A 12,501-nucleotide genomic window follows, 5' to 3' on the forward strand; every position below is an offset into this window, starting at 1 on the left:
TTTTGAACACGTGTGATGCTGTGTCAAAATAAATCACAAATTTTTAAAAGTAAAAATGTTGAATGATCGATGATCTATTTCTTCCCAGCTTTATATGAAAATTCCGCAAGAATTCACCCCAAATTTAACTGAACTGTTTAAAATCGATTTCTGAACAATTACATCGTGGTGGAAAAAATATATATTGGAAAGGAAACGTTTACGGGGGTCATAGTATCGCCTTCTGTAACCGACCGTAGCACCCACAAAGGAATAATTTATAACGGGCCTAACAAGAGCTTTTTGTTGTTTGGGTTTTTTTTATTACGCATATTGAATGTTTGTAAAATACTTTCTACGGCAAAGGGAGTACTGGATATCAACTTCGGGATTTGTTTAAAATTTTTATACGATATTTATGGTCATTGGGTGTAAAAAAAGTAAAAGCTCTATTGTGCAAATTCTGAAATTATTATCGTAATTGGGGGTGGGTGGGATATTTTATTGAATCGAATTTACCTATGGTCAAATGACTCGTCGATCGGCTATGATTCATAATTCTAAGGTTAATATATACGTTTATCAGATAAAGTGTGTAACATCAGAATCAGAGACATTGTTATGTATGCGCCCGCTGCAGTTAGATATAACTACTTGCCCATCTTCATTCATTCATTAGTAAGTAAATATATACATAACATGTAGATCCCCCATTCAGTAACATAAAAATCGACCATCCAAATAAGTCGATGCTGTTTTGGAGTTTATGTATAATATCATTTTTTACATTAATAATCGTGAAGGATATATGTAATGAATATTATTTAGCCCTTAACTTATTCTTATAAATATAATTCACTTCACTGTGCATGTGTACGTCCCTGCTTAGACTACTTCTAAATGCTTACAGGTTTCAGTCAGATAAGGTAAATTAAAATTGTTCTTCAAGTACTAAAATAGTTTGCTTTGATTAGAAAACAGGTCTCGATTCTTTCAATGTAATGTGGTTTTAATGCCGTATGCATTAAGCTCGGGTTCGGTGTTCATAATACAGGACACCCTGTAAAATTGAAAGTTGAGGAAGAGACAAGCGTGACAATCTGTTTTTTCGTTATTGATCAGTAAGTTTGGGGAAAGGAAGATTGGATCATAGAGGAACAGTATCATACCAAAGAAAAAAATGTTAAATAACATAATTCATTTTCTAAGAATCCAAAAAACACTCTTGACAGTTTATTTTTAGTTTGATATCTAATTGATGTCATCGAGATATTTGGAAATATCAAGTTACATCACATTCGTTGTACTGAACGTGTCTTATTTGTATTGGATATGGTTTAGGATATTCTTTGCAATAATTTACCACGTTGAGAAACTACTCTTGTTTTTTATGCCCAAACGTAGAAAGAGCCTGGGATTGCATTCAAGCTATAATTAAGTATTAATTTTGTGACAGTTTTTTCTATAGATGTAGTTGTAGTTTCCATATTTTGAAAAATGGCAAATTTTAAAACTACAGATATTGCTGATATCATGGTGCCTCTTCTTTGTATGATGTTGTAGCGAATAATGTAATCTACTACAGTATACAAATGATAGTACACATGTATCTGCCTATTTGCAGTATTTAAAAGAACCAGTTTTAAACAACATTTAACCTGATATATTACATATCTACTTGATCAATTTTGAAAACTATTAATTATATTATTTTAAATGAATTATCTTTTTTTCAGTAAAAAAACTAAGAAATAAAATGTCTCAGTCTGGCTTAGCAGGAATGGGTGTAGCCTTAGGGCTGACTGCGCTTTTTGTCAATTTTTCCATCCACAAAATTGAGGAAGGTTAGTATGATTTATCAATGAAACATGGTTTGTCACTGTTATAAAGATATTATAAACAGCCAATATCTGGGGAAAACTGCAGAAAAAAAACCTTATAAGCATGTTAATAATTTTTTTTTTTGCATAATTTCAGGTCATGTGGGTGTATATTACAGAGTAAGTATTGGAGTTTTCTTTAAGGAAGTGATTTTGTATTTGAATAGTTATAATTCATATCATGTAAAAACTCATGTGTGATTAATACATGTAATGATGGTGTACAGTTGTGAACAAAACTTGTTCATGTAATGAGTGCTTGTGTTAATGCAATGACACATATTCTTGATTTTCTTACATTAATGTCTAAACCTCTCCCCATTTTTTAAATGCCATCTTACCTCATGAGGATTAAATATGCATGCAAATAAATTTAAAATGATGAACATACCCACAACTTTATTTTCAGGGTGGAGCTTTATTATCTACCACCAGTAGTCCAGGCTACCACTTCATGATTCCAATTATCACAAGTTTCAGATCCGTGCAGGTAAATTTCAGAGTTTCCTGTAAGCTAAAATATAAATGTATCCACTAAAGTTATTATTTAATTTTACTTCTTAATGGTCAAAACAGTGTCTGTTATATTATTATTAAAACCCCTTTTTAGGAAAAGTAATCTGTTAATTATTTAGCAAGTAACGATTGGTGTGTCTGTCTGTGTGTCAGTAAAATTATACTACTCAAAATTTTATTTTTCTAGTTAACAATACAAGACAATAAACAGCGGAGTTATTTAGACCAGATTTCACAGTATATGATGAAATCTGGGCTAGCTTTGTGTGCTTGTACGTTGCAGCATATTTAAAAAAACACCTTCTAATGACCTATTACAAAGGGGATGCCCTGTTTGGCCATGCTTTTGTTTCAAATAAACATCAAATATACAAGTCAAAACAGTCTTTGACTAATGAATACACGTTGTGTGGCAACAATTCTTTTTGGCTGCATTTCTATAATCAAGTTTTAATGAAATCTCTGTTGAATTTTTGTTTTAGACAACTCTACAAACAGATGAAGTGAAAAATGTTCCTTGTGGAACAAGGTAGGAACACAGAACATTCACAATCATAGGTCAAATATGTAAATGTAGCTTTGACTTCATATACATAGATCCATATGTACATGTATTAAAAACAATTTACTGGTTCATGTACATGTACAATATTATGATGCATATCAGAATATTTGAGATATTGTTTTTTGCATAATGCATAGTCATCATCAACATGACACTTTAGCGTGGGTATGAATTGTTGATGTTGATGATAGTTTTAACTCTAATTATATATAATGTATATGATATAAAGTGTCCAAGTAAAGCTTGATGAATATATTATTGCATTGTTTGCCAGTAAATGGGTGGGGATAAATGAAATGTATCAACATTTAATTGTTGGGCTAGTTTCAATTAAGAGGACTGATTTGTTGTGGCCATTTTTTAGACAATATTAATCTCCAGAAGAAGAGAGCTTTGTATAAAGAATCATTTTAAAGCAAAATATTCAAATCTAAAAGCATATAAGTTTTGTAAACTAATTATTAAACATGCAGAATTTATATCCGCGTAAAATCATGAGAAGCACCCCTCGCGGATTTTAAAACCTCGCCATTATTTTTTGAGAGTTGAGAACTACTGGTATAAGAAATATGAATAAATGTTCCGCGTTTGCGATTTTATATTCTTGCAATTTGATACAATACAAAACAGCGGGATCATGGAATTAAGTACACGTGTAATATAAGGAGTTTACAGTAAATGGATTTTTTTTTAGTAAATAAAAGTTTATTAGTAAATAAATCATATCTAGATATTTAAAGAAGATCTTGTGGATATTACTTGTTGACCACTCAGCCTCGTTAAACGTATTAAATTTGGTAAATTTCTGTGATCTGTTTTCAGCGGTGGAGTGATGATCTACTTTGACCGTGTGGAGGTGGTGAACAAGCTGGATTCCTACGCCGTGTTCGACATAGTTCGTAATTACACGGCGGACTATGACAAGACGCTGATCTACAACAAAATACACCACGAATTGAACCAGTTTTGCAGCGTCCATAATCTACAGGAAGTCTATATAGACCTCTTTGGTAAATCTGGGGGTTTTTTTTAAATAGAAAATGAACCAAGGTATGACAAGATGACAAATTACTGGTATGTAGTTTTTCTTTCTGCAAATTTTTTTTGCAGCTGTGTCAAAACAATGAAGTTCACATTTCAACTTTATCGTATGATATCGCATGAAACATATATATATACATGTATATATAAATTTTGTTGTGGGGAGCGAATGCGGACACATTTTTCTCTCCAAAAAACTATGAGAAAATGTTCCATTTTTCATTATTTTTTACTACACATAAGAAATATGTCAGTCATTCTCTTTTGAAAACCATACCTTGGTTCTATATCAACACATGTGTTCAAGGTGCTATATGTGTAGCGGTATTTTCATAAGATTTGAACAGCTTTTGAATTTTAAGGCATATATTGAAAGAAACTGCAACTTCTTTTGCATACTTTATCAATGTAAAAAATTGAATCATTCATTTTCAAAGTTATAGGTAATCTTTTTTCTTGAGATATCCAACATTATTAAGTAGATGTAATACAGAAAGTGAACAAATTAACTTTACTCAGTGTATTGATGGTCAAAGCAAGATTTAATTTCATAGTATATTCTGATAAAAAGGGAGCCAACTTTGTGTGCATGTACAGTTCAAGTTTATGAGATCAATGTCACCTAGATATTTTTTATCAGTTAGAGAAACTAGTAGAGAATTTCCTTAACTGATTGGTAATATTTGTATTTAGTTGCTGTATAGGGCTAAACAAGATTTTACTTCTGCTTCAGATCAAATCGATGAGAATCTTAGAACTGCCCTACAGAAAGACCTGACCACCCTTGCCCCTGGTCTCCATGTGCAGGCTGTCCGGGTCACCAAGCCAAAGATCCCAGAAGTCATCAGGAAGAACTACGAAGCCATGTAAGCAACTTACGATGCATATACTGTATAAGCAAGGGGAAAAAAAATCATCCTTCCACCATCTCAATATGAGAAGAGGAATAACTCTTGCATTAGTTTTGATTCAGTATGGATTCTTCAATCCCAATAAAAATGTTTAAAACCTTCATGTTTATCAAAAATGAAGAGTGTGTCTAAAAAATATGCTTAATTTGGTAATAAATTTTAGAAAAAAAAGTTGCAGAAAAAGCAACCAATCAAAATTGTTCTAGGTCTTTCATCAGAGGTACACAAGAAATGAGCAACTATGCAGAAGTGATGAATTAATTAAGTTGATAATATAAGAACAAAATCAATGCAAATAGTATAGGGTTAAGAGAAAAACTATATTTAGGAAATGTGCAGTTGATATGTCAAAGAGTTTTTTGAGATTTTTTTTAAAGATCTCTCAAGAATGATATGAAATTGAAACTATTTCATCTTTAACTTGTAAAAGATAAAGCTAAAATCAGTGTTTGAGATTTTTTGGAAATATTAGATAAAATGGTGGTACAGAAGCCTTAAAGAATTTGATTATTGAATTTACTTCATAGCATACCAGGTTTAAGTACTGAAAGGGCATTGTACTGGGAATTTATCCAAAGGTCTTTAGAATGTAGGTAATAGGAGCAAGGTGATACTTGTATTAATTATTGTAATATTTTCTAAGAAATCCTTTCATCATGAATCTTATTACATCGATATATGATATTCCATTGTTCTTATATAAGCAAGATTTCTTACGTAATTACCTTTGGGTTTTTGTGTTTGATCCCACATACATACTGTACATATAAGTATGACTTCTTACATTGATCCTATCTGCTGCTTGTGATATTGATTGTCAAAAATAGAAACAACGAGACAGTTTTATAAGACCCAAGTTTGATAATAACTATTACAGGCTATGAAGACAAGCATATAGAATGTATCAAACAAGGTGTTATTAAAATCTCTCTTCTTTTTTCATGTCACGATCATGTGTAATGCAGGGAGGCTGAAAAGACCAAGCTTTTGATTTCCATACAGAAACAGAAGGTTGTTGAAAAAGAGGCAGAGACGGAAAGGAAGAAGGCCGTTATTGGTAAGACTAAGATAAACTAGAACTCACCAAAACTCTTCTAATTTAGAGGCGCAGGTGTAGAAAATAGTTAGACTTTTGCTTGGATGATGTGTTTAAAGTATATCAGCTACTACTGTGGTTTAGTTCATTAATATTCAAGGGTATCAATTTTCGTGGATGAAGAGAAAATCACAGTTTCAAGGATAGGTAAATTTGTGGCCAATGACCCTATCAATACAAAATGTTTATAGAAATTGCACTTCGATGAACATATAATTTCATGGATTTAGTAAACAACGACATCCACGAAAATTGGTACTCGACGAATATTGATGAAACCACAGTATTATGTATTGAAAGTATCTCTAGATATAGAAATAGGAATGAACTTGGAGGGTCACCTAGCTGGTGTAAAAAAAAAAATTAATCTGACTGTGTAAAGTTATCTGATTATGTAAATAGACTGTTTTAATAATTGGATATGGTAAAAAAAATCATTACTGGTACCTTGACACATAAAAAAAAAACTCACTGTTTTGCAAGAGATACAAAATTGACCTTGAATTTTCAATGATGTATCAGGTATATAAAACTTTGAACTTTTTTAGAGGCTGAAAAGAAGGCTCAGGTTTCCAAGATAGAATGGGAACAGAAAATTACTGAAAAAGAGTCGCAGAAAAAGATTTCTCAAATTGAAGGTATGTGATATAAAGATATTGATCGTGTTTCTGGTTTTTTTTGTCTTTTTTTAATACAGCTATGTGTATTTCAGGAAGAAAATTCAAGTTTAAACACAACAAAATCATAAAAAAGTGCATTGTTTCAATCATCATTATAATTATATTTAAAATTTCCTGTTGAAGCTTTTTAAGAATCATGGATAAATAGATAATTTATCACACATTGTCAGCTAATATTGAAAGATTTTCTGACCTTATTTGCCTTCTTCTGAATTAAATAGATGATACTCACGTTGCAAAGGAGAAGGCAAAAGCCGATGCCGAGTTTTACAAAGTTCAGAAGGAAATCGAAGCAAACTCGGTATGTAGTTAGTCTTCTAATTCATTGCAGAAATGTAGAAAGACATTTTTAAAATACATGTATGTACATGTAGTATCATTTAGAGATTTTTTTTTTGCATTCATTAATCAGTTGTGTGCTGAAATTCACCTTTTTACATGTAAATTCCATTTTAATGCATACATGTATTGATCATGTACATAATTATTTTTTTCTAAACACAGAAAAAATTGTCCAAGGAGTTCTTGGAGTTGGCTAAGTATCAGTCTATTGCCCAGAACACCAAGATTTACTTTGGTGACAACATCCCCTCCATGTTCATGGATCCGATGATCACAGCGGCTGCTTCTGCTGTCAGGGAGGAAAAAAATCAAAAGGTCTGTATTATCATGAGCAAAACCTGTGAAAATTTGAATCTTTTACTATGAGGCTCTGCTGTCAAAGTCGTTTTTGTGGTACTTGTATTTTTTTTTAATCTCGAAACAAAGATGTGTTATGAAGTGGAATTAAGAGGGCTGGATAGCCATTGGCCAATTTCAGACTATATTGATCTCCTTCATAAGAAGAGCTTTGTATAAAGATGTAGAAAAGTATTTTTATTTTAAACTCTTCTTTCTAAACAATAGTTTATTGTTAAAAAATCAGAGCTAAAAACTCAAAGTAGATCTAACGGGTAATTTGATTACCCACTTAGCCTCCTTATTACGCTTAGTTCATAGCTTAATGTTTACACTAGGAAATATGTTACATTATATGAACCTATAGATAATTAATAGTGAAAACATTCAATTCTGTGAGAACTTTTTAATGACGTCACAATGAGTGCTTATCGTTTGATGGTTGCATTATTATAAAGTTGTAAACATAAAAAAACAGTTATGTTAATAATTCAGAACAAGTTGCCTTTCTCAAATGTAAATTTAGGTAATTAACAGCAAAGTTGAAAAGTTTACTGGGATATGAACTTCGTTGGTATGTAATCAATTCTGAGAAGCCCTTTGGGCTTTACAGGATTTGATCACTTGACCAACCAAGTATATATACCGATGAACTTTTTAACATGTTATTTATTTCTGTACAATGTTTGATTGCAAATGGGTAAAAATTATTTTGATGTATAGATGATTAATGCCCACACAATCACCCTATAACTAATACATGCAGCTGAAAATTTGTTATTGCTGACAAATGAAAGGTTAGAAATGAAAAAAAATTATTGTGGGTTTTTTTTTCAGAAGCCATAATGTGAGGATCAGCATGATGCTTGAGGCAGCATTAATAGGTTCTCTGTGATAAAATCATCAGGAAGGTGATATACCAAAATGTTGAACATTTCCAGTGCTGTTCGACTTCTGTTTAATTTACTTTTTTTCCTCTAGAAAGCTGACCAGTTTATATTGAATTACATTTATATGTGCAGTTTTTTTTTCTCATCAAAAGATTGCCACAAAATTTATAGATGAAAAAAAATCAAAATATGAAACTTGATCTGCCATTTAATTTGTAAAACATTTCTGACTTACATATGCTCTGGTATCTTGTTATAACTGATTGATTTTTCATACATCTATATTTAATCCTTGAAATCATATTTATAGAATTATAGAATGATATGGTTTATATTTGAAAGAATGAAAGAACTTTCTGCCATATCATAATCACAGGGACTACATAGTGTGAAACTAGAATCATATTTAAAATGAGCACTACTTAAAAATACTCAAGAAATCAGGTTGAATAACCTTTTCTGTATTTTTAAAATATGAGGAAAAAATCAAGTAATGCTTCATTTGACCCTGCCAAGTTTCTATGTGTTATTAAGATAGTGTATGCCGCATGCTGTATTTCAATAAAAAGAGAAGATTATCTTGTGTGAAAATGAGTGCCATTGAAATGATAGCAAATGTTTGATATGAAAATGCAAAATTAAACCACCACCCACCCACCCCCCTCCAAAAAAAAAAAGCTTGATTGATGAATTGTGATAAGTTTAATTGTAATTTATTGCATTTGAATGGATCCATATCAAGTTAGGTGAACTCCGTTTATTTATGTTTAAATGATGTTTTAATGTTAATTACACTAATTGTGTATAGATGTGTATAACTTTGTGATTGTGTTGTGTTTCTGATATTTTCCCTGGGATCAAAGAAGATCTAGAATGATGAAAGGGGTCCATGTATATTTCTGTGTGAATTTTTGTATGGTTTTTATACATATCGGTGTATATTATGTATCATTTCATCAGAAACACAAACTTATTACGCTTACTCATTTGCCTTCAGTTTTCCAAAGTATAGTTGTATTCAGAATTTAGAAACATTAAAGCTTAAAATAACATTTTGCTTCGATAGATTTTTTGAAAAAAAGTTATGAAAATTCTATTATTTTGAATCATTCTCCTGTTAATATTGTGTGGGTCCTATTGTTAGTTCATGTATTTGATATGCTCAATTTGACTGATAAGTGCAATTATCATGAGTATGTATTTATAATAATAAAAAATCACAAAATGTCATAGGTTGTTCTTGTACTTAAAAAAAGGAAAGAAAAGGTATGAATAGTTAATGTACTATTACTGCAAGGATTTAATTGTATTTTTAAAGTTTTAGTATGTTGTGTGATATTTTTTGATAAATCAATCCTCATTAAAAGAACAACATGAAATCACGTTGGAATTCCACTGCAAAAACTGGTAAAGCCATTCAATGTCAAATGCATGTGGTTTTAAGATAATTAAAATCTATTGACTTGAAACATCAGTATATTATACTTATGTTTATACCAAGTAAATGCAGCATAAGAAACAAAATCAAATGCGATTTGTCAGCACAAATACCAGCAACCGAACGTATGAAATGGCCACAAAGCAATTTAAAATGGCATGTCATCAAACGCACACTTTTGACTCAGCGAAATTTTCTCGTTTTCATTATTTATTCTTATACCATACCTATTGATTCCTTTCCACTTTTGTGAAGGGAATCCCACCAATCGCATTGTTGCTTGTACGCATGTCTCTGTAATCAGTTGCATGTTTTCATGAGATGATCATGTTTTTCATGAGATCTCAAAAATTAGAGAGTTTCTGTTTGGTATAATGAGAATAATGAATATTCATTGGAACAAGATAAGTTCAGTGAGTTGGCCAAAGGTTACATGTAATACGCATATGCAAAACGGACTGTGGGTTATTGACGATGCACGAAAGTATGATGTACATTGACCCGCACTGGATCTTTTCCCTTCGGGTATATATTATTTTATACAAGGCATGTATAAGTAAACTCACAAATACTATGTACATGGGAACAATGGCTCAAGCCGCATTAAATTTGAATATAGTAATGGCATATTCCTGCAAATCATTATTGTACATTTATTGGGGTCTGGAAATATAAGTCCATCTACGTCTTTCATTCTAAAGAATTGGTCTATGATATAAACCAGATTCCAAAAATAATTGAAATTCTAATTCTCTTTTTTCACAAGGAGACCAAATAAATCCAATCAATTGTAAAACTGTGAGAGCTTGAATTCTTGAAATAAGCCTGCAAGTCCCACAATTACTTTGTACGTGTAAATCAGTTACAAGTAATTAACATGCAAGTTGCCCTGTCTAGCTTAGAACACGTGTTACTCTGTAATGTATGAATTATTGGCATCATTTGTTATACCACCAGCCTTTCGGAAACACTCGCCATGCTACAGGTATGGAATATATTTATTTACATTTCCCTATTATACCGTACTTCGACGTTTATTTTTTGAATGGCACTGCCGACCGGTATCATACTGTGCAATGTTTGGGAAAAGCAGATTGTCTTGTATTACTAGTATTCATGGTGAGCGAGATAGAACCATTTTAACAAGGCCTTGGACTTTTGGTAGGACGTATACTATCTATTTCTTGCGTCAAAACAAGTTAAAAATGACGCTGGATTCAAGTGAAATATGCACCGATTGCGTAGTCTTCGCTCAAAAGCCAAACAAATCGTGTTGATTTCAATGAGCTTTCACTTAGTGGCCAGCAATGAAATAGACAGGCCTACGTCACATTGCTGTTTGACACAACTACCTTAAGTCCAAGCTGTTTTTAAAACCATGGTTCTAATTCATCGAACGAACCAAACTAAATACTACATATAGTTGTATTTTTAACGCCTGGAACATAAAGGCAGGCGCTCGGGAGATGAAATAATGTGATCAACGAGGCTTTTGAGAAATCTTTCGTATGCGTTTAGAGTACGCATATAATTTGTTATAGTATGGGTCAATTAGTATTGTTAATTTGTTCTTTTGTCCACAATTGGTTTTATTTTTTTATCTCATTATGGCGGTTTTCCTTTTCGTCTTTGATCATTCCTCAATTTTCGAGCATCCAGGAACTCATGCCCGATATATTAAAAAAAATGTATGTACCATATGGATGTGGACAAGGTTGACGTTTCGAGTTAACAATGGCCTTTTGTCCTGTTTATGGGGCTTTATATGATATATATGTATAAATAGCGATGCTGAACAATTTGTCAAAGACTGGGGACAGGTTTATATAATTAATTGTACCACGTATATATATTCAGACTCGGTCAACGACCGCGTCTGTCCATACGTCGCTAATGATGTTCAGTTGTAATATCATACATTTGTACGTTTGACCCCAAAATCAAAAGAAAAAAGAAGGAATTTTGCTTCGGTATACACATACATTCGTTTCGAGAATATAAGGTAATATGTATATAGCTTTATTATATTTTATAGTAATTTGGGCTTTTTAAACGTTTTAAATTAATTTGCAACGAATTTAAACCTGCAATTTTTAACCGTTTTCTACGAGGATGGATGATCCAGAATAGTTTCCCCAGATGCAATTTAATCCACGTAAAGGCAAGTGGACGTTAAAGAAACGTCAATATGCTTAACAATTTTTGTTTGTAAAATTTATTTATGACACATGAGTTTCAGTCTGTTTTTGTATGTCTGTATATGTGCGTTAATCGTCTGTAGATCACGAAAAAAATATATCATCGTCGTTCAGCCAATCTTGACCAAGTTTAGAGTGCAGCATTTTTTAGACTAGGGAACGTGAAACACAAATGTTCTCAACTACGTTGATGGTAAAAATTCATCAGTTTGTAAACATTTTCTGCAGGAGCTTCTTACACAATCGATGTGCTATTAAGTGGTAGTCTTTGCTAGAATTGTGAAATTCATGGACCCAGGTTCAAAGTTAATTATTTGGTGGTTCTGGTCCTATGGCGGGGATGTTCAATTTGTTTAAATTTTGAATTCTCCACTTTAGAATGTTGACTGAGTGCATGAATAGAATGACCACGGACGCTTCTACCAAAATTGTGAAATTAATGACTCTCGTGTGAAGGTTTCTATAGTGATATGGGTTGGCCTTTATCGTCACATTGTAAAAATGCATTATATTTCTATAAAAGCCTCCATATTCATAGCCATATATATAAATGTAGCTAGCGAACAAAATCAGCGCATTGCCACGAAAGTCTGTGAGCAAGAAAGCCTTACCAAAATTGTGAATGTCAT

At 32.0% G+C, this 12,501-nt stretch overlaps 1 protein-coding gene across 1 annotated transcript; it reads left to right on the plus strand.

Annotated features, from left to right (window-relative positions):
- The first annotated feature begins 1,043 nt into the window (after nt 1–1,043).
- LOC128167550 (erlin-2-like) lies at nt 1,044–8,893 on the plus strand. The gene is made up of 12 exons (XM_052833334.1): nt 1,044–1,100; nt 1,717–1,823; nt 1,957–1,979; nt 2,269–2,349; nt 2,858–2,904; nt 3,763–3,950; nt 4,715–4,847; nt 5,858–5,949; nt 6,537–6,626; nt 6,890–6,969; nt 7,173–7,325; nt 8,184–8,893. The coding sequence occupies exons 2-12, from the start codon at nt 1,736–1,738 to the stop codon at nt 8,190–8,192; spliced, it is 984 nt and encodes a 327-aa protein (XP_052689294.1). The 5' UTR covers nt 1,044–1,100; nt 1,717–1,735; the 3' UTR covers nt 8,193–8,893.
- Nucleotides 8,894–12,501: the final 3,608 nt, after the last annotated feature.

The sequence above is a fragment of the Crassostrea angulata genome, chromosome 10, assembly GCF_025612915.1.
Source record: "Crassostrea angulata isolate pt1a10 chromosome 10, ASM2561291v2, whole genome shotgun sequence".
NCBI lineage: Eukaryota > Metazoa > Mollusca > Bivalvia > Ostreida > Ostreidae > Magallana > Magallana angulata.